Source organism: Pagrus pagrus (genome assembly GCF_965226575.1).
Source record: "Pagrus pagrus genome assembly, chromosome: 9".
Lineage (NCBI taxonomy): Eukaryota > Metazoa > Chordata > Actinopteri > Spariformes > Sparidae > Pagrus > Pagrus pagrus.
Window position 1 is genome coordinate 30984601 of NC_140193.1, and position 26253 is coordinate 31010853.

The 26253-nt window shown below is 40.4% G+C and overlaps 1 protein-coding gene across 2 annotated transcripts in view; it reads left to right on the forward strand.

Annotated features, from left to right (window-relative positions):
* vwa8 (von Willebrand factor A domain containing 8) overlaps positions 1-26253 on the forward strand; it is an 84776-nt gene that overhangs the window by 33581 nt on the left and 24942 nt on the right. For both annotated transcript variants that reach the window (XM_084361896.1, XM_084361897.1), the window contains exons 23-37: positions 1872-2007; positions 5183-5302; positions 6496-6701; positions 10372-10523; positions 13370-13478; positions 14647-14785; positions 15745-15932; positions 19263-19382; positions 19698-19762; positions 20451-20576; positions 20668-20777; positions 21388-21539; positions 23442-23646; positions 23766-23847; positions 25432-25636. In XM_084361896.1, coding sequence (XP_084218022.1) covers positions 1872-2007; positions 5183-5302; positions 6496-6701; positions 10372-10523; positions 13370-13478; positions 14647-14785; positions 15745-15932; positions 19263-19382; positions 19698-19762; positions 20451-20576; positions 20668-20777; positions 21388-21539; positions 23442-23646; positions 23766-23847; positions 25432-25636 — 2115 coding nt within the window. The remainder of the gene's footprint in view (positions 1-1871; positions 2008-5182; positions 5303-6495; positions 6702-10371; positions 10524-13369; positions 13479-14646; positions 14786-15744; positions 15933-19262; positions 19383-19697; positions 19763-20450; positions 20577-20667; positions 20778-21387; positions 21540-23441; positions 23647-23765; positions 23848-25431; positions 25637-26253) is intronic.

Here is a 26253-nt window from a genome sequence, read left to right on the forward strand (position 1 = left end):
ACATATGACATTAAAAATGACTTGACCTTTGTTATATATTTTGTTGATCTCGTACTTACATTATGCCACTTGTTTCCAACAATGTTCAAACCAGAGAAATCCAAAGTTTACTCAAGAAAACGGTGCATTGATTTGGTCACCATATGCTTTAACTTCCAGGAGAGAGTCAAGAGTGAAACTTAAACTTTACCTCATCTGTGCCCACATTTGCCATGCCATAGACATTACAGATAGATTTTCATTAGCAATGGTGGTCATGTAATGGTGTCCACCTACTCATGCCATGTCACTGACAACACTGAGTGCCATTGAACAATGGCACCCATCTTTGCTGAGGGACAGGGGAGTGGTCCTCGATGTCTCAACCCTTTGCCACTTCACAATCATCTGTCCCATCAACAACTCTGTTGGACTGCATATTAGCAAATGCATTCATATTTAACTGAGGAGGAGGAGTGTGTGTGGTAATCAATAGTGGGTGGGATGCAGGTGGATGAAATACGTCCTCAATGAGCAAAACATTAATGACAGTACCTACACCTACACCATCATCCAGCAGCAGAAACAATATCTGTGTATCTTTTCCTTAACATGCGCATTTGAGCACAAGGAACAACGGATAAAAAAAATGTTTGAAAAAGATGTAAACACTGTCGTGGTAATTTATTGTGAACAGAGAACCGAACACAGGACAGAGTAGTCTTTCTTTATTCAGACACTTTATTCAGACACGCTTCAACCATCAACATGCAATGTTTTTGGCTGAAGGCGTGAAACGCCTTCTTGTGGGTTTTATTATAAACATGCACACAGCCTAAACTTACACCCACACCTGTAGTACATACACCACTACTGTTGACAGAATTACCTTTTGTGGCTCCAAGCCATCATAACTCCTTACCCCTGTCCATATTGGCACCAGGGTTATGTGGCCAAAACAGCATTCAAGGTCTGACAGGTGATGTAAGGAATGTCAGTCACTTAAAGAATGTCACATGTGCAGTATTTTCCCCCTTCTTAAATGATAAACATAAATAATTTAAAACCCCTAACTCACCAGCAGAATTGGTTAGTATCTCATCTCAGTATGTTTTCTACATATCAAAAAAGGTCACACGCATAGTCCAGATTCATACATTAAAATAGTTTGGCTTGAAGCAGCCGTCCTCCTAATAAATCCTGAGATCCTGTCTCAGAGTTTCCGCTGTCCTGTCAAGTTTATAACTATGGCCTTTAGTTCTATGAATTAACTGTGCCATGATATTTGCTGCAGTGACATTACTGCGCACATGGAAACACTTAAAATGACTGAAAGCAGCCTCTCTAATCATTTAAGCAGAGTGTATGCACATTATAAACCGACCTATGACTTATGATGTGCATCTTACTATCTGAATAATGAGCTCTTTAAATAGCAGGAAAAACACTGTACACTTGACTTTACACCAGATTTTTTGTTGGTCTAAGATGCAGTCTCTCTCAGCTGCCTCACGATAGCAATGCACTATAAATGCATCTGACCACACCTCATTTAAAGACCAACATGCCCAGGGGCGCATAGGTGGGTGAAAGTACATTTGCCTATCTACACAATGTGGGAGTTGGGTGTGAAAATGACAACTGCATTGGTCTGAAGCTAGGAATGACCAGGAGGCATTGGTTACATCATTGGTTTCCTTCTTTATTAGATAATAAGAGTTACCAGACAAGAGGTTTGAAAGTGCCTTCTAACTGTTACCATTTGTACATGGATGGTTGTGTGTGTGTGTGTGTGTGTGTGTGTGTGTGTGTGTGTGTGTGTGTGTGTGTGTGTGTGTGTGTGTGTGTGTGTGTGTGTGTGTGTGTGTGTGTGTGTGTGTGTGTGTTTTCAGGTGAAGGCAGTGAAACTGGGTCACATATTAGTGATTGACGAGGCTGACAAAGCTCCCACTAATGTCACCTGCATCCTCAAAACCCTGGTGGAGAGCGGAGAGATGATTCTGGCTGACGGACGCAGAATCATCTCAGGTACACACACGCATATGCAGGGTTTAACACCTTGACAGTAGACATGTCCCAGATACAGTGCACGGATAGAAGCAGGACCATAAAATGGATGAGAATGAGAATATGATGTCCTAAAAGACAAACACATGTTAAACATCAGCTGCAGGCCACTAAAGGAGGCTTAGGATAAAAGCCTTTATGGACAGGTACCAGTAGATTCTGGATCATGCTGGACTATAAACTTGTACTTTTTCCAAGTAGTCCCATGTAGTCATATGAGTTGTTGACAGCCTCTTTCATTCCTCAGAGGCTCTTCTTCCCAGAGGAATGTAAACACAACCTTGAGACTTCATAAACACACACTTAACTCTGAACAGTAGAGGTATATGTGAAACTTAGTCACACAAATCAAATCAAAAGAGTAAGAATTCAAAGAAGGTAGTGGCAGAAACAGGTTCTCAGTCATCCAGGTCGTGGTAAATCTAGGTGCTGTATCGTAGGCAACTGGATGTGTTTCAGTTCCTTGAAGACGTTTCACCTCTCATCCAAGAGGCTTCTTCAGTTCTAACTGACTGGAGGGGAGTTACAGGCTTTAAACTCTGTGTGGGAGTGTCCTTACAGAGTTGTTAAGGACACGTGTGAGCTCTGAGTTTCAGAGTCGTTAGGGCCACTTCTGGGTCTTTGACTTAACCAGCCTTCATGTGGGTTGAATGGTTGTCTGGGGAGAGAACTCAGTACGGCATTGTAGGTGGGTGATAAGTATTGTCGTTGGCCACCTCCTCTGTTCAAAGACGGTTGTTCCAGTTTAACATAGATGGATTCTTTTACTCCTCTTTCAAACCATCTGTCTTCTCTGGCCAAGATGTTTACATTGTTGTCCTCAAAGGAATGAGATGTTAGTGGACTGCAGAGTCTTGACCTGAGGAGTTGGCCCTCCTGTGTTGTGCCATTTGTTTATGGTCAGGTTTTTTTTTTCTCCCCAATGTATAAATCTGTGCATTCCTGGTTGCATTGAACAGCATAAACTACATTACTCTACATTGCTGTTTATGCCTGAGTGTTTTGTCCTTAGGGAAGGGTAGAAGTTTCTGCTTCAGCTTGTTGGTCTGTTTGAAGTGAACTAGGATATGATGTTTATTGAAGATCCTCCTGAGTTTCTCATATGTTCCCGTGACATAAGGAATCACAATGTTGGTACATTTTTCTGTCCCCTCCTCCTCTCTGTCTGCTCTGGATCTTTTAGAGGTTTTGACAAAGGTCCAGTTTGGGTAGCCACAGGTTTTAAGTGCTCCCCTGATGTGCTTCTGTTCCTTCTCCTCCCCTCTCTTAGTGGGCACGGTCTCAGACTGATGGTTTAGGGTTCTAATGAACCCCAGCTTGTGCTCCAGTGGGTGGTGAGAGTCGAACAGCAAGTATTGATCTGTGTGCACAGGTTTTCTGTACACCTCAGTGTTGATGCTTTTGTCTTCTTCAATGTGTACTGCATAGTCCGAGAAGAGCAGACTGTCTCCTCTGACATCTTAGTCTTGGGGAGTCCATAGTCCATGTATCTGTGGACTGCCCAAGATACACAAGGAAGGAGCACCACTCAGACCCATCAGCAGCAGCATCAACTAAGTTACCTATAATATTTCCAAGCACTAAGCCAGTATCCTAACTCCTTTGATCAGTAACACTCAACACCACATCAAAAACTCACAAGATTTGGCCAACAGGGTGAGAGAAATACCACTGGACTCAGATGAAACAATGGTTTCTTATGATGTCATATCACTTTTTACATGCATTCCCACTCAAGAAGTGGTAAATAAGGTGAAGGAACGGCTGCTACAGGATAGCACTCTGTCCAGCACAACCAACTTCACCCCAGACCACATTTGTGCCTTGCTCGACCTCTGTCTGACGACCACCTACTTCCAGTGCAGTGAAGGTTTCTACAGACAGAAGCACAGCTGTGCCATGGGCTCACCCCTAACAGTGGCCAACCTCTACATGGAAGAAGTTGAGAGCAGAGCCTTGATTACTTTTACAGGAACTGCTCCTAGCCACTGGTTCAGGTATGTGGATGACACCTCGGCCAAAATCAGAACAAGGAAAGTGGAAGCCACAAAACATATAAATGCGGGAAGATGTCAGAGGAGACAGTCTGCTCTTCTTGGACTGTGTGGTACACACTGAAGAAGACAGAAACCTCAACATTGAGGTGTTCAGAAAACCTACACACACAGATCAGTACTTGCTGTTCGACTCTTATCATCCACTAGAGCACAAGCTGGGTGTCATCAGAACCCTTAACCATCAGGCTATGACTGTGCCCACAAACACAGAGAGGAAGGAGAAGGAACAGAAGCACATCAGGGGAACAATTAAAGACTGTGGCTACCCAAACTGGACTTTTGTCAAAACCTCTAAAAGATCCAGAGCAGACAGAGAGGAGGAGACGGAAAATCATCATTCCTTATGTCGCGGGAACATCTGAGAAACTCAGGAGGATCTTCAATAAACATCATATCCCAGTTCACTTCAAACCGACCAACAAGCTGAAGCAGAAACTTGTCCATCCTAGGCATAAGCAGAGTAATGTAGTTTATGCTGTTCAATGCAGCCAGGAATGCACAGATTTGTACATCGGGGAGACAAAACAACCTCTCCATAAGGGTACAACACAGGAGGGCCAACTCCTCAGGTCAAGACTCTGCTGTCCACTAACATCCAAAGGACACAAATCATTCCTTTGAGGACAACAATGTAAACATCTTGGCCAGAGAAGACAGATGGTTTGAAAGAGGAGTAAAAGAATCCATCTATGTCAAACTGGAACGACTGTCTTTGAACAGAGGAGGTGGCCTACACCATTACTTATCACCCACCTACAATGCAGTACTGAGTTCCCTCCCCAGACAACCATTCAACCCACATGAAGGCCGGTTAAGTCAAAGACCCACAGGTGGCCCTAACGACTCTGAAACTCAGAGTTCACATGTATCCTCAACGACTCTGTAAGGACACTCCCACACAGAGTTTAAAAGCCTGCAACACCCCTCCAGTTAGTTAGAACTGAAGAAGCCTCTTGGATGGGAGGTGAAACGTCTTCAAGGAACTGAAACACGTCAAGTTGCCTAGGATAAAGCACTTAGAGTTGTCTTTTTTGATGTGTTTGCTTCATATGCTAACTATGACTGTGTCTCCTCCAAAGATCCATGTGAAGCTGAGGGGAGGTCCAACACCATAGTCATGCACCCAGACTTCAGGATGCTTGTCCTGGCTAACCGACCTGGTTTTCCTTTCCTCGGCAATGACTTTTTTGGAGCTCTAGGTACACACATATGAACACAACACCCACATCCAGCAGCAGAGGACTATTCTTTTATGATACCTCCATGCCAGCGATAGGCGGGGCCAGAGGCAATGTGTTTTTGGTTCGTCTATCCCATAATTAATAACACGATATCTCAAGAACACTGTGAGGGATTTTTTTTTCAAATTTGGCACAAATGTCCATTTGGACTCAAGGATGAACTGTTATATTCTTGTGAACTCAATATATCAGAAAAGCCCTGAGGGAAATTTGGAAATTTCCAAATTTTAAACACAAGGATCCACTTGGACTCTTGGAAGAACTGATAAGAATTTCATGGTCAAAGGTCTGTGTGACCTCACAAAACACACTTTTGGCCATTACTCAACAACTTATTTGACAATTACGACAAAATTATACACAAATGTCTAATGTATATATGTAAGATTAATGTCAATAATGAAGTGATGACATTTTATATCCAATAACTCAGGTCAGCTTCACTGTGACATCATATTGTACAGACTACTGCCACCTAACGTTATGCGGAGGCATTTCTTCTCACGCAGTTACCCAGAAGCTGTAGTCTTTGTGGTCTGCGGTGTGAAGCGATGCAACAGTCGGCCTTTATTCCCATCATCAGTTAAACTAAATTCAGCACAGAGTAGACAGGAAGTCAGATACCAAAACAACAACATAACATCTGGTTAATTTTCATAATAACACACTGAGTTGACATCAGCACAAAAATCACAAATCCAAGCACTTCTTTTAATCCTTCGGTTGGGAACACTAACCTTTTGTCTGTTTGTTAACCATTTGTCTGTTTGTATAACTGCGGTCGCGGCTGATTCTGTAATTATCGCGGGAGCTCCTCGGTCTTGCAACTCCAGCTGTCTGGTAGTGCTGTGCCATGCACTCAAAACGCAGCCGGTGGGGGTTGACGGACGACGGAGCACGGAGAAAAACCATAACGGAGCTGTTCCATAATGTACATGCAGCCAGTGGAATTCCCGGGTTAGGCTTCAGGTCTGGCTCTGCTGCTGCTGAGTCTCTGCAAATGGTTTCAGGTTTCATCAGTGATACTGTTTGTCGTTGTTGCAGAGACTAGCAGAGTTCAACCACTGAACAAGTAGCATTGTGTCAATTTGGTGAGAAATTGAGCAACTATCACTACAGGAATGGATGATTAGTTATCTTCCTCTGAACAGGTGATATTTTTAGCTGCCATGCTGTGGACAATCCAAAGCCCCAGGCCGAGCTGGCAATGCTCAAACAGTATGGCCCTGATGTTCCCGATGCTACTCTGCAGAAGCTGGTGGCCGCCTTTGGAGAGCTGAGGTCCATGGCCGACCAGGGTACCATCACCTACCCCTATTCCACCCGAGAGGTGGTCAACATTGTCAAACACCTCCAGGTAAGAAGACACACGATACATATCCTTCAACAGTGCAACACATTTGTTGCTGTTATTTTCTCAGGTTTGGTCTCAGACTGTTTTTAATCAATAATTCATCAAGATTATGTGACCTTAATCCTGAACTGCTAGGTGCCTTAATAATGCAAGAGAGTGTTCTCACAACGCAGCTGAGACAGAGAGGGGGGTGTTTTCTCAGACAGTCCAGACCAACGAGAACATGCACATATGGACACACACACACACCCATACATTGTACATTGTTATACAAGAATGGCAGTATCATCTGAGGGATCCTTTGCACGGGTCCTGGGCCTGGTTATGTTGGAAAATAACTATGTTGGAAGGCAAAAGTACACAGTTGCATGGGTTGTAACACAGTTACCGCACAGTTGCAGCTGGTCTGAATGGCCACACTTAAAGGAAGAGAGGAAGGTTGGCCATTAGGGGAAGGCTGAGGAGTGTATTATCAGAAGGCACACATAGTGTTGGGCTCAGTTGCACAGGCAAAAAGTGACAAAAATATTTGTGTAATAAATGGCAAAAGACAGATTGATAGGGAAGTCCAGATGACACAGCCCACCCCAATATCCAACAGTGGAAAGGTGAGTGGGGGTACTGAAAGTCTAAATAAAAGGAATTGCATGGGTTGAATATAGAGGCGGGGAGATGCAGACACAGAGAAAGACATTAAGCAGAGGCAAAAAGAATAAATCTGGGGTGGGGGTTGATAGAAATACTGCTCTGTATGTGTTCTCAAAGAATGTATCACCATATTCCATTTTAATTTCAAAGTAACCCCACCCTGATCTCTGAGCTTTTCTCAACCTCCACCCACCCACTTCACCATTTATCCCTCTACTTCCCTCATTATTCAGAGCCCACATAATTCGACCACTAAACATCCAGCCAACTTAGCAGATAGCTGTGAGTAATTATGGCCATGTTTCACTTCTGCGTCCTTTGGAAGTCTGACATCATCAAAGCAACATATTTCACACTGACCATGATCCTTGTACTCTCCTATGTTGGATTATATCTGTATGACTGTAGACTGTTTAGCAGAGAGCATTGTTGCCATGGTTACCACATTTTTATTCTGTTTTGTTGTTTTGCCACTCTAATTAATTATTTTAGTAGTAAGCAGCTTCTCCAATCATTTATCCTTCTCCAGACAAACAGTGTAGAGTCATATTATAGAGAACGTGCTGTTTACACACAGCATTTTCCTGCTCCTCACTTTCCCTTCCACCATCACCGTCTTATAGGTGGCTAGTCGCTTCACTTTGGAAAGGGAAAAAAAACATGGGATGCTTTCGGTGTGTTTGTGTGAGTGACTGCTGCTTACTTTGTTTGCATTGTCATGTTTCCTTGTATCCTTGGTGGTCTTAGATCTTTAGAAATGTACACAGTATTTTAACCTGGAGAAGAGGAAGACATAACAGACAAGAAGAGCATTGCTTGGAGAAGAGGGAAATGAAGGTTCCAGCTTGCACTACTGTTGATCAATAATTCAGTGCCCAGGGACAAGCCCTTATGTTTGATTTCCCCACTGACCACCTCTTCTGTCATCAATCACCACCAGTATTGACAGCTGCAGGAGTGTGATTGATGCAGGATAATTTAGTCGAAGTCTAAATTGCTTTTTCAGAGGCAGTAGCCAGTGTAGGGCCTAATTAGCATTTCACATTTGGTCTTAACTGTACCTTTGTGGTAGCTGGGCATCAGATCATTACAGCCCGTTGCTCTTTAAATTCAATCTGTGTTTTAGTTGTAGCCAGTTGGGATGAGGCTGTTATTGATTGTGCTGCAATTTATAGGCCTGACAGTGTAAATACATCTTAATACGTGGTCTGAAAATGTGTACATACATTCAACTCACACAAAACTGTAGACATAGCACTAGTAGAGTGATATGGGTTTGAAGTGAAGGATTAGATCACCTTTTTGGCTGCAGATGTTTCAGGAAAGGTTTAGTTTGAGTTTATCAATCAGTTATTTTTTTTACTTTATCTGCTTTAGAGATATATAGAGAGATATTGAAGCTCTAACTCTCAGTTACGGTGTGTGTGTCTTTGAGACCACGCCCTGTACTGATCCCACATTCCTTACATGCAAACTAGACATCACAACTTTAAAACACACAGTTGATTTTATTTTGAATGTGGCCACTGATACTTTTTGTCAAAAAAAGTACTGCGGTGCTTACTCAAACTGAAACACCTGGCCCAGAACTGACATCATCGGCGGGGGTAGCTGTTCCACCTGACCCTGTTCCAAAAATATCATTCCACAGTGTTTCCCCTGGTAACAATTTGACATAATGTGCTATGGAAGGGGAGGAGCCAGGAGCCTATCTATGGAACCTAGACATGGGCGGTAGAGGCAACCCATGACCAGATTTGTCATAGTCTGTGACTTTATTTTGTAAACAATTGAGGTTATTGCAATTTCTTGTTTGAGTGTTTGGTGAATTAAATGAAGAAAGTACCATTTCACATAATTTAATGTTATTTGAAATGTAATATTTGAATTAATTTAGAATGTATTACTGAGTCTACCTGAATTGACCTAAATGAAAAAGCACGGCACACCAGTGCAACTAGTGGGAAAAGTTAGTCTGGAGATGTATTTTTGAAATCTGTTTTGTATCGGCAAAAGTCAGGTATCTGGTACCCATAAACACTACGCAGCCTTTATCAAGGAATACACTTAGTCTACAAAATTGTCAATAAAAAGGAGGGAAATGCCTGTTTAAAGCTACCAGTGTCTGGAGTGGTGCCTTTACATTGCCAAATTTGTCTGATTACACACATGGTCTGTCTGTTATAGATGAAATGAAAGAAGGGTAACATCTTACACAATATTTCAGCATGGTCAACATGATTATATTTAAATTTGAAATTTATTTTCATCTCCAGAAAGCATGAATGGTATCCTAAATGAATTGACACAAAAACAGCTTGCCCAAGACCTTTGTGAAAAACCATATCTGGCTTTTTTTGTGACATTTAGGAAATAAATGTTTTGACTTCTGCTCTGCAGACAGGGACTGACCTACAGTTATCTGGATAATGTGTTGAACATGTTTACATAGTAAAGCTTTCTTGATTGGTTTAAGTGTAGCTTCTGTCTCTGTGTTTTGTTTCTCTGCCTTTTTTGCATATTTATCACCAGTTTCTGTAAAATGCAGAAAATGTATTGAGGCAATATTACTTGTATCCCTCACAATAACTAAGGCTATGAGCAACAGCCTCAGCAAGAGAAAAAATACTTTTTTTTGACAGTGTTGTGGTCAGAGTCTACATATGAAATAGTAAGTCTTATTCCAGACTCTGCCCCTGCAATGACCCCTGTTGAGGACTTGTAAATCATTAACTTCTCTTTTTTTCTCTGATCCTCTTCTCTCTTTTTTTCTCTCTTTCCACCCTCCCTGCTCTTTTATCTTTTTTCTTTCTCCCTTTAATTTCTCTTACTATCCCCCCTGTCTTTTCACCTTCACTGCTCCTTCTTCCTCTCCCTCTGTTCTTGCTCTCTCTTTCTTGTTCCTTTTCTTCATTAACCATTTCCTTCCTTCACCCTTTCCTACTCTCTTACTTTCTCTTCTCTACCCTGTCCCTCCCATCCCCCCATCCTCCCTCGTCTCCTACTCCACTTTGCCTCCCAACAGAAATTCCCTGACGAGGGTTTGGCCAACGTGGTGCGAAATGTCTTCGACTTTGACTCATACAACAAAGACACAAGAGAGGTTCTGATTGAAGCGCTGCACAAGCACGGGATTCCCATTGGAGCCAAGCCCAGCTCTGTCACACTGGCTAAGGAGTAAGGCATCAGGAGCACAAGACACTCAGATGACACACACAAGCACACACACTAAAGGCACATCCATGCAGTACCTGACTAATGCACAGACAGCGAGGTGGAGTATCGGCGCATGATTCCTGCACTGAAAGGGCAGTGTGAATGGGGCTGAAGGGGTTAGAGTAGAATATACAGATTATAAATGGGCATTACTTGACAGCCTACCTGGCTATGTTGTGAATCTCATTAAAATGAAGACATTGCAGATCCTCACCAGTTGGCAACCATGGCAAAGCTTTAGTCCCCCTAGTCTTTTTTCATTTTTGATAACTGGATGGACCAAACCTAGTAAAAGCTTTTATGGAGCATGCCTAGGTCAACTAATCATACCTCCAGAATGGACAGGTACACTTGACAGTCAATAATAATGTTGCACACTCTACAACCATTTTTATATTTTTCAGAAGTCCTGTTTAACATCTAAGTCACCATAACCTACTGTGTATAGCATTGATCATCTATTGTCAAAGATTTTAATGAATCAGCTTTTGATTTACAGTTTCATCTTTACAGACAATGGAAACATTCCAGTAACACTTCATAATAACCATCATTAATAATTGGTTACTTTATAGTTAATTAAACTTACATGAACCGACATTTCACCATTACCAAACAATGAAATGTTTTGTAAACCATTTATAAAGCAATTGTTATTGAAACGTTAGTGTTAATAATACATTGTAAATGTTAATAAATACTCTATAGGTTATCTATATACATTACACAGTTGCTACACAGTATAAAAACCTTTACAATTGCTTAAGAAATGGTTTACAAAGCATTTCACTGTTTGTTAATTTTTAAAGTGAGAGTCTGAAAAATAGCTGGCTGGAGTGTTAGTTATGCCATTAATGTAAGTCTGTGACAGATATAATAACTGTGTAAACAGCTAAAATAGTTTATTTGTCCATCCTTTGTGGAGTCAGGAGAGAATGAAACAACAGACTTACATACAGTGATCAACTCAAAGCAGATGTGTTACTGTCCAGTAGGCTACAACCTCTCACTGGCCTGGGGAAAAGAATCTACCCACACTGGTGGGTGTTTGAATGGTACAGGCTTATAAAGTATGTACATCATTTAGTCAGATTGAAGTACAGTCTGATGCATTGATTAATAATTGGTACTTCTTGATCTGACATTTTCAGCTTAAATCAGTTGCTGCACTTCAAGACAACATCTATGCATGCTGGCATGGCACTGCTGAGCTAAAAAACACTAGACTTTAAGAGGGAACGACCTTTTGTTATCTCATAATAATGGGTTAATTTATGTCATTATCTCGGGATAACCAAGCTTGTTTTCTTGAGATAATTAAATACATTAATTTATTAATAATGGTTGTTGTAACCAAGATGCCTTTTGTGCTGAATTAGCTTTATTTAGCCTTGATTTTTCTTGTTATTATGTTATTCTATTACAGATTGATATTAAAGATAAAATTAACAAAAAAATACAATCCATATTTGTAGAAATGAAAGCTAAGAAAACACATAATTTATAGAATTTTTCCACGCTCCAACAGTTTCAAAACTGTTTCTCTGAAGTGGCTTCGTTTGGTATCACTGTTGTAACTGTTTACCGTTAAAAAAAATAAAATATCCCAGGATCTTCTCAGCAGAAATTATTTTCTCGGAGGCCAGCAGTTCCAGGTAGAACTCTTCCCTGTCTTTCTTTGCAAACCGTTTTGGTGACAGTGTACCTGTTAGACATGTCCTATTTAAGATTATTTGTAACTTTTACGAAAGAAATGCTTGAAATTGGATGATGTTGTCTTCAGCACTGTGGCTGGATTCAGACTTGATTAACTGTGAGGCTTCCATGAAGTCTTCTCACTGCTTCCTGAAGTGTTCATTCAATGGCTGTCTAGGTCAGTCACGTTACCTCACCTTTCCTATAAGGGAAAGATAAGATTCTCATATCAACTACATTGTCTCATTATGTACAGCTTTGTCTATTAAATAAAGGAAAATATTTGTTTCGTCTGTCTCCTGTGGTTTTATTTTGACTTATACCATTCATGAATTTAGTTTAATAAATCTCTCAAATCAAATTTCGAGAACAGAGCAGGGCAGAAACAAGTATTTTCCTTGAACTATTACATAACTGATTGTATAGATTATCTGTTCCATTGTGTCTGTTCTTACATCCTCTGAGCTCAGTGGATCCTTTGTAGGTTCTAGCATCTGTGTTTTGTGATTTAAAGCTCATCTTGAACAGTTTATATCCCACAACAGATGTGTGTCATTGCTTTTCAATTCAAAGAAATATTTATGGTTAGAGGACTGTCCATCCTCCAACTTGTTAATCCCCTCGGAATTTCTGTGTTTTGTTGCATCTTTCACCCCACCTGCAGCCAGTAAGACAGTGGCCACAGTCCAGCTGTGATTCATGGGAAGACCAGTAAACATCTGGCCAGTCACAACAAGTCGAGTCGGGAATCGCACACAAAAATACGCTCAGACATTTTTCCCACATATATTGGCTTTACCCTTGCTAGAGACATTCGGATCAAATTAAAGCCTTTGTTTTCATGAAATCCCACTCACAACCAAATATAGCTTCCATCTGATGTCACTTTATGGTGGGCCCCTTATAAGATGAATTCATTTTACTGACAGTGAAACCCATGATTTTCCAAAATGGAAAATCATAGCACAGTAACATGTATGCAATAGTGCACTGTCAAAATCACAGACACACAGTGGCATCATTTGTCACAGCTTTATATATTTATATCTCAGGAAATCGCCATTTTTCAGGTATTACCAGGCAGTTGTCACCATGTGACCTTCAATCTTTAGGTTGCCACTGCCAGAGGTCAAGATGACAGGGTACTGGACAATAAACCAAGGAGGCAACGCTCGCCGCAAACTGCTCTGTCCCACTGAGACACACCCCATAGACATCAAGGTAAACACATGAGCTTAACGCACTCAGATAGACCAGCTTGAAAGGTTATCTGTGGTGCTTCTGTGCTTAAAAAATATGAGTGATGATTGAGAAGTTCATGACCAAAGGTAAAAGGAATTAATTTCGGAAAAACTAGCACATTTATTTTTGTCCCCTCCTACATTTACACACTTATTTGTAATAGTAAGCGTCTTGGCCTTCCAGAAAGTGGTCCACAGCAACCATCCTCATCACTGTCATAATGGTGACCACTGACCAGCTCCTTCTTAATCTTGGGGAGGAGGTAGCAGTCAAGAGGGTGTCAAATCATGTGATTTGGATGGGTGTTGGACAATTTCAGGTGGGTGTTTCCTAGATGAAAGCCATTGCCAGGCTTTCAGTCTTGTCCATTTTCTCAGATAGTGCTGACTTGCAAATTTCGATTTCCTAAACAGAAATACCACAAAAGTTATTAAAACTTAAAACTTTCTGCATAATCACTCAAAAAGTTGAACTGCACATGCTTGAAACAAGAGCAATGCAACTTATCTTCTCCTACCTTAGGCCATGAACTTATCAATCATGATGAGGGGTCATCATGTGCTAGTCCTCTCCAGAATCAACCTCAAAAGGAGGCTTTTAAAAGTGGCTGTGGTCAGATTTAAGTCTGCTTCTAATGACCAGTTTTCACAGCAGATTGAGAATATGACAACTTTTTCAGAAGCCATATTGTGCTAAAATACACTGCTTCCTTGTTAAGCTGTCACACTCCTTTAACCACCTAACATCTGTCCAAAGCTGTATAGTATTTGCTCTCTTGTTGCATAACTACTGATCATACACTGTAGATGCACCAGTGAGAAGTGGATGATGCTACGTGAGTGGTTTGAGAAATCTCCCTGGAATTTTTTTTTGTCCATCGTGAGAACTTCTGAGACCTCTGAGATCCATTGTAACTGACATGAGTTTAAACTGACCACACATGCTTTTCTGTACGAAGGAGCAGTCAGTCAGCGATCTCTAAAACTCAGAGGGGGATGACAGTTGAGATGTGTATTTCTTTCTGCACCTGCAGTAGTTGTAGCTGTCTGATCTGAATCCAGCTACTTTCAGCTCTAAACATTAAACACCGGTGTTGCTTTTTATACATTGTATGTATGTACAACTGTGACATGTCTCGTGTTTCCAGGGTCCAGTGTTTCTGCGTGTTCAGGGTTACCCCTGCAACAGACAGGAAAGCAGGGCTTTGAGTTTCAGCGAAGAGAAAGCCCACTGGCAGATTCCCATGAGTGAGGTCAACATCATCTGCGATGTCACCACCAAAGATGGTATACACTCACACACAGACACTATCAACACTAGCTGTGGTTACATGGACAATATTTACTCTGTCCAATTGAAGTCATTCTGATAAGAGATTCCAACTTAACTGTTTACATGGATGCTAAATGCTAAAAACTTTTTTTGACATGCACATAAAATAAATGATAAATAATAGTAATAAATAATGATAATATAAACTTTATGTATATAGTGTATTTCAAAACAGTTACAAAATGCTTTACAAAAACAAATAAAACATAAAGCAAATATAACAAGCTAAAAGCAATAAAAACCAAATACACATAAGATAGTAAAACATGCAATAATAAAGCAGATAAATTCACTGTAAGCCAATTTTAAACAAGTGGGTTTTCAGGGGTGATTTAAAAGATGAGACTGAGTTTGCTGCCCTGACCTCCTCAGGCAGCTCATTCCAAAGTCTTGGAGCTCTAACTGCAAAGGCTCTTTCACCTTTGTGAATTAATCTAGACCTTGGAACAACAAAAAAATGCATCTGAAGATTTCAGAATGAGACAATTTTTGTCATTCATTCATTTGCTTCGCCTGTTAATACAGTTTTCAAGATAGACCCACATCGTGTCCTGGAAACAAGATTTGCATTTCTGGTTCTTTGGATTCTGGCTTTGTTCATCTTTTCCAACACTGATTTTAACAACTATTTTGTTTGTTGTTTTCAATAGTCCTTAAATCTTTTAAGATCTCCAACAAAACACGTCCCGTCTCTCCCTGGGGCAACATCACCTCGATCAGATTAAGTGTGAATATGGTAATTAGGCGCTAAAATTGTTCTATTGAACGGATTATCAAAGGTTAACACCACCCCTCTCAACCTTATTGAAAATTAATTTACAACCAGACAGACTGGATCAGTCACTTTAAGACATACAGACAGACATTAAAGAATTCATTTCAATCCCACATTCCCTCTGTGTTTGATTTGCAGATGTTCTGTATGTGGCCACCTGTAATCCAGTGTCCCTGTACTCGATGAAGGAGCAGGGGGACACAATTCATTGCATGGAGCTTTATGACGTCTTCCCCAGGACCGTCAGTGGTGTTTGGCAGCCCTTTGTCACCGTCGCTCCACTTGGGAGTCCCCTGGATGGACAGGTGGTGCTGCACGAGGAGCAGGTTGGCACACACAGATACACCCTTCCCCCCAGACAAGCTTGTATGACTGCATGATCACACTGGTTAGGTTTTCTTAATTTGGAATTGGAAAATGTTGCTGTCTGTCAGTAGAGCTGATCATTTTAAAGGTACCCCGTGGAGTTTTCATTGTAAACATGTTTTTCATATTACGTATTTTTCACCAAAGCACTTTTGGTGTTTCGCTGGAATTCTTTAAGCCCAAAGAACCTGCAGTTACTGATCATTTTAAAATCAACCTAGGTGAGGTGTGGGAGTTGTGTCAGTGGGCTGGCTCTGATAGAATATCTCAGTAGCACCCGCAGTTGACCCACTAACACTGCAGACACACCAAACCAACATCAAAGAACAAGCAACGACAAAGGCTGGCTGTTGTGTCGCCTGATGTCTGTGACTGCTCTACTCTTTAAGACAATAGAGAGGGTGCTGGAGATTAAACAAGTACTCCCATTACAAAGATAATGAAAAGAAAATATGGTTAGCGCTCTATAGTTGAGGTAGACATAAATACTATAAATGTCAGTTTTAATAGTGAGGTAAGTGGAACACCATACAAGATGTTATTAGTATTATTTAATAAACACAACTGTACACTCACACACTAGCTTTCAGTGTTTCCAAAGGAATTGTAGTCCAGTCTCTTTTGGTTTGATGTCCTTGTTGACTGACTAGCATAACATGTAATGTGACACTTACGCAACACTGGTATTTAAAGGTTTTTTGTTGGACAACCACAGATTCCTCACAGATTTAAAATAGCTGCGCACAAGTCTGTTAGAGTTTCTTAAAATGGTTGATGGTTAGTGGTTGTTTGCTGTTGAACCTCTCTTACCCCATAAGACCCTGGCCTATGACAGCAGAGTGTAAGACAAGAACAATGCATGTTAGCTATTTGTCCAACCAGAACACTGCTACAGCTGGTGCATATTAGGCAAGAGGAGGCCTTCTAAAAATACCACTGTGATGGATCATGTTACGTCTGTCTAAAAATGAAGAGGTCCAGACAACGTAAAGTTCATTTACAGGTCATTGGCCTTCAAGGGAAATCAGGGAAACATCACACATACGCACACACACAGACACACATACTCTTGTATACATTCAAAATGCAGGTTCTACTTGGCGTTCACACATAAATGTATGCAAACGCATAATGATGCTGCGTTCAAGGAAATGCAAAAGCGAACTCAAAGACACAATTACATATACAGAAAACTCAAACACACACACAACCTAGGCAAAACACTCCTGTCGGAAGACACATGCGGTACATACACGTGTGCTCAAACATGTACACACTCCCTCCAACGGCAGTATATGTTTAGAATCAGGAAATGGGGTTTGCCTTCTCTGAGTAGCTCAGCCTGTCCTCAGTACAGTAGTGTATGTCAGGAATGGGAGGCCATAAGGAAACCATTAGTGTGAAGCAGGGCAGCCGGGGCCGAGGCCAGCTCCCCTGTGGCTCCTTCTCATAAAACTGAAGATGAAGCTGAGTGCGTCACAAATGAAAGCCTTTTGCACAGTTCATCCAATACACACCATACACACACACACACACACACACACACACACACACACACACACACAAACACACACACACACACACAGATATCCTACTGCTCATCTGGTATAAATGTAGGAAGCACACAAACACAGAAGCACATTCTGACAATATGCCGATCCAAATTGACCCGAACAAACTCACAGAACAGTGTTCACATTAGTTTGCTTTAACAGGACATCAGCACTCAGGTCTAGGGCATCCACCTATAAAAAAGCACCCTCTGCTGGTGGTGGTTGAGCAGTCTAAACTGCACAGCAGTGGAGATAACACCATTATTTTAGCTATACAGTGAATAGTATGTGGCTTTATTTTCTAAAAAAAAAAAAAATCATGTTAAAACTTTTATTAAATTCATGAGACAGTAGTTGTCCTCCAAACACTTTTTAAGTTCAAAATTTAAGTACGGCCTTTTGTTTTAATGTAGTTCTATCACATCTTAAAAGTTATTTGGCCCTGCATAAAGAATTTAGTGCTTTTTTAACTTTTTAATTACTCCTTCATCACGTAATCTCCCTTCTGGGATTAATAAAGTTAATTATCTATCTATCTATCTATCTATCTATCTATCAAGTTTTTTGAAAGTACCTCATTTTGCATATTTTTCACTGTTTGTAATGTTACTTTCAGACATTTTAATTCATAGGTAGATATCTGTACTGTGGTGACTTTAAGGTTTTCTATCTTTGTGTGACAACTATTGAGCCTGTTTTGCACTGGTTTCAGGAAATGTGTAAGTTGCAGCTTGTAATGGCTTGTTTTGTAGTATATATACTAGATGATGTCATTTTCTATCATTTATCTGAACAAAATATGAATCTTAGTTCCTTAGCTCAATACACGCATATAAGATAGATTTTTTTTACTGATTTCTGACTAATAAACTCAAAGGACCATTTTTTCAGTTCTGTGCCACTCAATTCTTTATGTCCTGCATAAAGAATTGAGTGCCACAGTACTAAAAAAATTGTATTTTGAGTTGGCTAAGTAATGTCTAAATGTGATGTTACACAGAGCCAAAATCTAGTTTCATACAAAGAATCACAGAATGATGAGATTTAGCTCTAAGGGATTATTACTACAAAAGTATTTGCAGTACAGTTGAACTTTTTCTTGAATGAACTCACAGAAAACAACACAATGCAAGAATTGTTGCTCTAGTCATTATTACAAAAGAATACAAAAAAGGATACAAAAAGAAAAATAAGTGAAAGAAGAATGTTATATATGCCACTGCTTTACTTCTAAAAACATGTCCTTACAAACTGTTCATACAGAGGCATTGGTAAAAGAACTGAATTCCCTCAGTGTAATGCCATGCCACTAATATTTCATCCACAAAAACATTCTTGACATTGCACTGTAACTGTCATGCACTGTGTATGCTAATACTCAACATATTCAAAATTTTAGGTTGCACGGTCAAAACAAACTGTTTAGGCCATAGTCAATATTTGATCAGGGCTAAAACATCAATTGTAGGTTTAAAGACATTTATGCAAATGGCATATCATTATTTGCGAAAAGTCTTAGATGGGAATTTATTGTATTAAGTAGTTATGTAATTTACTTATTTGTTTCCCCTCTCTGTCCATGGAAATATGTTGTTGGTCACAATTTTTTCCCCCTGGCAGTAGCCTATTGATCAACATAATGATTTCTGGAGATTTAACATTTTGTTCTGAATCCATTCTTCTTCTGCAATTTTGTACTCTACTTTCTGTCTGTCTTTCATTTTGTCCCTCTGCCAGAGTAACACAGTGCTCCATTTGGACATGGTAACAGGCGCCGTGCGTAGGCTCATGTTGTCTCCAGACAGTGAGCAGCCCTCAACCAGAGCCTCGAATTGGTGGAGCAGTAAGGAACAACAGGTCAGAGGTTTCAGTGTCTCCAGAGAGCATTTGATTTGGCTTGTGGCTCTTAGGAATCATTTCTATTATTCATTCAAGACATAGACTAGACATATTTTTCTCTGTGTCCTGTTTTAAATAAAGTCTAGAAGGCATTTACACTTCACATACTGTATTCGTTTTCCGTGATGAACTAATATGCATTCTCCTGTCCAGAATGTTTCTCAGGGTATTGGTCCAGATTACATTTCAAGGAGTAAAGAATAATCACTGAACAAGTCATTCCAAAGCAAAGTCTGAACTTAATGTGTTGTGTGTATTGATTGCTGTTTGTAGGGAGGCCATAAAATGTGTCATGACTTCGCCCACAAAAACTGGCTTCTCTTCTATAAGGAGGATGGGTAAGCCACTCTGATCTAAACTTCATTATCCACAATGCTTTTAAACAGTGCAGACTCTTTTTTTTAATTAACTCTATTCAAAACAAGGTCAATATACAAAACACAGTAGGGAACCATTATACAAAAGTAGGAATACAATACTAACAACAGTGGTGGAGATGAGATGTTACAGCAAAATCGAACAGAAACAGCAGACAACGGAAGTACCTTCATACTGTAAGACAAGAGAAAGGATCCTTATGAAGCAAAATAAATAAAACATAAGAAACAAAAAGGATGACAAAGGGAGAGCACAAAGGAGCAAGGAAGATTATTAGGAGAACAAGGACCGAGACAAAGATGTGTACAGTTTTTAGCCTTGTTCTGTTTTTTCATATATTTCTTTGCCTTCAAGTAGTCAGCAAAAATGTGTATAAACACGGTGAAGGAGGTAGTACTACTATTCCACTTTCAAGTGTGTAAGTTATGTTTACCCAAGAGAATCACAAGGTTAACTGTAACAGAAAAGTTTGTTTCCAAGTTCTCTATAAAATAAATCATATCAATGCAAGTAAAAGAAGGTATCTGATCTATTTTTAAAGATAACCAATTAAGAACAACAGACCAAAACAAGTTGAAGTTACTATATAAATCAGCGGTGACTATATAATGGTATAAATCACTGATCTGTGTGCTTTTACGTATGCAGCAATCAGTTGGAGGTGCTGGATGTGCTGGAGGGCCGGGTTCACTCCATATCCCTTCCCATTAACCTCAAGTCTGTCTTCCTGGTGGCAGAGGACCGCTGGCTGCTGCTGGAGAGCAACACTAACAAGTAAGAAAGTGACAGATTGATCAAATCTCTGTGAGGATCTCAAAGTTTGGATCGAATTTTAATGCAACATGTTGAATGTGCCACTGAATAGGAAGTTCCTGCTGACCAAGCCCATGCATATGGCAGCTGAAGACTCTGGAGTGTGTCAGCTCCACAGCATCAGTGAGGACTCAGTGAGCTCAGGCCATGGAGCCAGCTCAGGTATATATAACAATAAGGACACTCGACAGCTCTACACAAAGGTTAACATAGCTTTTATGCTAAAGCCAGCTGTTCTGTAACATAATGAAATTATGTCAACTCTTCACAAAACCAAGCAAATGGACACAGGGAGAAATAAACTGGTGCCCCAGGCAGACATATGTCTGCCTCAAGCAGACCTCTTAGCTCATCTGTCAACTGGCCTTAAGTCACATTACAAATACAGAATGAACCGTGCATGTTTCAATCAAAATTCCACTAAATGTCACAGTTAGTGAGAACAAAACGTGACGTCATGAGTCACTTTCAACAATCTAGACTAAATTAGTTGACAGAGGTCATAAGTGTTATAATTTACTAGACTTAACCTTTAATGTAATTAAAAGAGAAAAAATCTGAGCCTCTAAGAGGGGTTGTGCAGTGAGCTCATTGATATAATGGACACTGACTGAACTCTCACATGAAGTACACAGTTACAGTACTCTTCAAAGTGATGTTTCTGTATGTTAACATGTGTGTTTGATTTTTTATTTTTTTTCATTCTTTTTATTAATTTCCTTTTCTCTGTTCTATTTTGGCCTGTCTGGACCCTTCACTCCTACCATCCCAGCTGAGGTGTCCGTACCGCAGATGTTGTCATGTGAGCAGCTGCCCAACGAGAACCTCAGTGCCGCTCTGGACCAGAAGATTGTTTCACCTAACCGTATACTGGCTGACACTGCCTCCTTTGCACGGGTCGTTGTGGGCTTCCCAGACCTCGTGGTGAGATTATAGAATGTCAGGGTGAAAAATTATGGGGTAATGTTAGGCACATATAAAGTTTTTCAGGACCTAATCATTTGATATTGAAGCTGCACTGGACAGTGTTTTCCTGTTCCCAATCTCCCTTCAAGTGTCTGGTTAACCACTGTTGTAGTATCTTGTTTGTACAGAGGGAAGAGACCTCTCCTACCTACAGAACAGAGGAGGCATAATTTGAGAAGTTTGGGCTGCTGTTCAGTGCTATCATATTACACGTTTATAGTGTTATTGAAGTTCTTCAGACTTTTATCATTCAGCTTTAGGGAGCAGCACTTGGGTTGCAATTTGTAATTAATATTAATTTAGCGTTAAACCCTGTTAAGATAAGATAAGATAAGCTAAGATAAGATATCCTTTATTAGTCCCACAAGGGGGAAATTTGCAATATTTCCACACTGCACATTGACGAGACTATTTACATCATTTCACATTGAGATGCAGAAATTGCACATTGGGATAATGAGATTGCACAGTTTGAAGTCGATGTGGTGTGTGTATGGTGGGGCCTACTGTTACTGTTACCCTGCAAGATGGAGCATAATTTGATGCTTTGTTCTGAAGTTCATATGCTCTCACTGTTTTTACATACTGTAGGTTTCCCTGGAATTTTAGATCAAAGACTCATGACTGGGATTATACAGTATGTGAATGAGTATCTGTGTATAAGGGGACATTTGTAAGATATGACCAGAATTTTAGTTGAAAACATTACCAAACAGAATAACTTATCAACAAAGTGTGGCGAAACAATAGTGTTGACATTATGTCGAAGACGTCTATATACTGTGTTGCAGTGATAGTTCTGTCTCATACTACCACTATTTACTTCAATAGGTGGGAGAGTCTGAAACCCCCATGTAGTTTCAGCTGGGAGATGTTTGCTAGCAACAAGTTCTTAAATTTCACAAGCTCTCTTAGCTTTTATTGTAATAACTGAATAAAGTAAATTCTTATAAATTCTTAAATCTACTTTCCAGAGAGAAAAATACAACCTTACACCATCCAAAATTCAAGTTTCCCTCTTCTACCACACTAAGACAAGATTAATCACCTCATTAAACAATTAACTATTGTTAACAATTCCATTAACAATTCACCAACACTGTCTTGGTTTGTCTTTACACCATCACCATTATCATGGTTTGGCTGAAATAAGTCCTCCTTCACAGAGTAAGATGTGAAGATATTCCGGCTCTACGCGCTCTTTTCACCCACTGCTGATGCCTGACTCTCTCTCTCCTCTGCTGATTCTGCCTCTCCTGTCCCCGCCTGCTTTGTCTTAACATCCATGGAGTCATAGTCCTGATAAGAGCTGCTGTATATCACCTCCATACTGTTTCCCCTGTCTTCAAGCTGACCTCTGTCAGGCTCAGAGGCTGTGTTCAGTCCCACCTCAGTGTCCAGCCGTGCTACCTCTCAGGCTGCTATAGCTGGTCGAGCTGAGCCTTGTTGCAATCCGAGGTAGCAATTTAGGCAAACTCTAGGCCCATTGGCTTCACAGCTAGCTGAGCCATGAACTTATTGGCTAGTGGTAGCTAGCTACAACCAAGGATAGCTAGCAAATGCTATATTTTTGGAGTGACCTTCATATTCTGACCTTATTTTACAAATTATACCGTTAACCATGAAATGGAATGGCTATCCATACAATATGTCCCTGCTGTTAGACTAATGTATACCTGAAAAAAGTTAAATGGGTAAAGAACATGAAAGAAAGCATGAAAGCTTGGTTGGATGAGGTACTTTAATGCGGGTGCTTAGAGCTGAACTGATCAATATTAATGTACTCAGAGCTAGGCTGTACAGCTGTGTGCTGGATGTCTAAATCTTGACATTGTCCTTTTGATTTCTTCTTTTGTCCAGTCCCCTAATGAGGTTTACAGCTTTAAGAGACCTGTTGATCTGTCAGAGATGAAGAGTGGTGAGAAGGGGAATCACATGTTCCTTAGAGGTGGGCTTCGGTCCGGCACAGCCAAACGGGACAACTGTGTCGGTCTGCTCTCATCCAATCAGGTGGTCCGGGCCCTTCCACCAAACAAAGTGCCTCTGAAGGAGGTCTACCCAAAAGGTAAGAGTTCCGATCAAATGGGCTCAGAGAAGTTTGATTTACAACATAGCAAATGAATTTAAACAGTGTATGTATTTTCTTCAGTGTGTAAAGATGTGTTCTCTTTGTTTGTCACACAGATGTCACACCTCCAATGACAGCGGCGTACCTGGAAGTGACTGATCTGAACTCCAAAAAAGTCAAATATATTCCTGTCCCAAGGTGAACACAGCACACCCACCTGTTTCTTACTTTGTCTCACTCTCCAGTACAATTAGAAGAAGAAGAAGGTCATTTTGCATCCTCTAGCACTGTCTAGTGGTCACAGACAGCATTGCATTGAGAAATTAGATGGGCTTTACTTATTCACTTGTCACAACAGCTCGAGATGCAACAAGTACAGGAAAAAGAATCAGACAAATATGCATAAAGTTAAATAGAAAATAAATAAAAAAATAGAAGAAAAAAACAAGTGAGTGGAAAGTGATCGTTTAGGTAGTGCTTGAGTTAAACCGTCTGATGGCTGTGGGGATGAATGATCTGTGGAAGCGCTCCTTCTTACACAGTGGGTGTAATAGTCTGCTGCTGAAAGAGCTGCTCAAGGCTTCCACAGTCTGGTGCAGGGGGTGAGAGGTGTTGTCCATGATTGACGTCAATTTGGCTAACATCCTCCTCTCACCCACCACCTCAATGGAATCCAGCAGACAGTCCAGGACAGAGCTGGGCCTCCTCACCACTTTGTTGAGTCTCTTCCTGTCCCTGTCCGTGCTGCTACCTCCCCAGCAGACCACTGCATAAAGGAGCGCTGATGCCACCACAGTGTCATAAAATGTTCATAGTAATGTCCTCTGCACCCCAAAGGACCTCAGCCTCCTCAGCAGATGGAGGCGACTTTGGCCCTTCTTGTACAGGGCATCCGTGTTATCAGTCTAGAGAAATTGACAAATTAATTGTTTTACTACTGGGTCATTCCATGCCAACTCACCCAGATTTCAGAATTTTTCTCATTTCAGGTCATAGATTTTTTTGAAAAAACCTGAATGAATTTTTCATTTTCAAAATGAAAATCTCTACTAGTTCATGGGACCTTGCAACCTTGCGTTGAAATTTGTCATGGACATGACACCCTAAGGATAACTTCCAATGTGTTTTCATGTAAATAATTTGTATATCTAATGTATATCTCCATTAGTTTTTCACTCATTTTCTTGAAATCAATTTTTTATTTTGTGTAGTATTAATATAGGTCATCACATTCAGAAGTTACTTGGTAACAGCAACTTTCTATTATATATTTATTATATATTTTTACTGTATATTTTAAGGATTATTTTAATTTTCTTGAAACGTTTTCATGGTAAAGTGATACCACTCTGAGAGTATTTGTAGTACAGCTGAAGGAAGAAAATCATGACATGAACTGGGAGTTCCTGGGTGAGTAGGTTTGATATGACCTATTGTGTTTTTAAACTTGCAAATTGACTTATTTTATACTATGATTTTCAGTGTCATTTATTTTTTGTCATGTATCACCATAGAATAAAATGTGCATGAATCAGCCTTTATGTTGAAATACAATAATTGTCTCAAAAACTCAAAGTGAGCCACCTCTCAGGGTAAACATCAAACAGACAGACTTAATCAGGGTTATAAGGTTGAGCCAGGAAAAAGCCTGGCATGACTAACTGTTTTGACAGCACAATTAACTAATTGGAGGAAGGTTACATATTATACCTGGTTGATGCCCTTTCGATGATTTCTCCAAGTCACTATGTCTCCACTTTCTTACGTATTTGTGATTGGCAGGTCAATGTCTGTGTCGCCTTACACCAGCTGGTTGTCCAAGATTTCAGACTCTGATGTGCTGATGACTCCTCTCGGTACTGGAGGTGTGGTCACAGTGGATATGGGTGGGTACGTCCGGCTCTGGGAGACAGGATTGGACACCCTGCAGCGATCACTGATGGAATGGAGGAATATGATTGGGACGGAGGATGGCAGACCTATCCAGGTAACATCACAACTTTGTTTTTGAAATCTTAAATGGTTCATGGAGAAGCCTCTTTTCTGAATACCTTAATGTAGTATGACACAGATGAGAGGATTGAGTAATCACGGGAAATGCTTGCAGGCTGCAGTTTCTCTCAACACCACCGAGGGGCAGTACTGCTTTAAATATAACTACTCTGAACAAAGTTTCAACTAGATGTCAGTCTGCATACTTGCCTCACTCTGACAGAATATATTAGCAGCTGAAACATTTGTGATTATATGCTAAATGGAATGTTTACAGGCCCAAAATGTTTGACCCAGCTGTACCCGGGGTGGGTGTGTATGAATGAATGGGCATTGTGCCGATGATGCAATAGGTCTGGCCTTTGGTGTGGTTCGGAACATTTAGACTGGCATACTGAGGAGCCTTTGTTAAGGTGCCCACATACACAACACAGGCAGACAAATTCTTTAGATAATGTAGCCTTCCAGATGCAGGATGAGATCTGCAGATCTGTGGTTTGTGCACAAGGCAGTGAGAGTGAGAAACCGTCACATGGACTGAAATGAGGATATCAAAGAGACTCATCATGAAACTGGATCCTTTGTTGAATTTTGAATAATACAAATTCACAA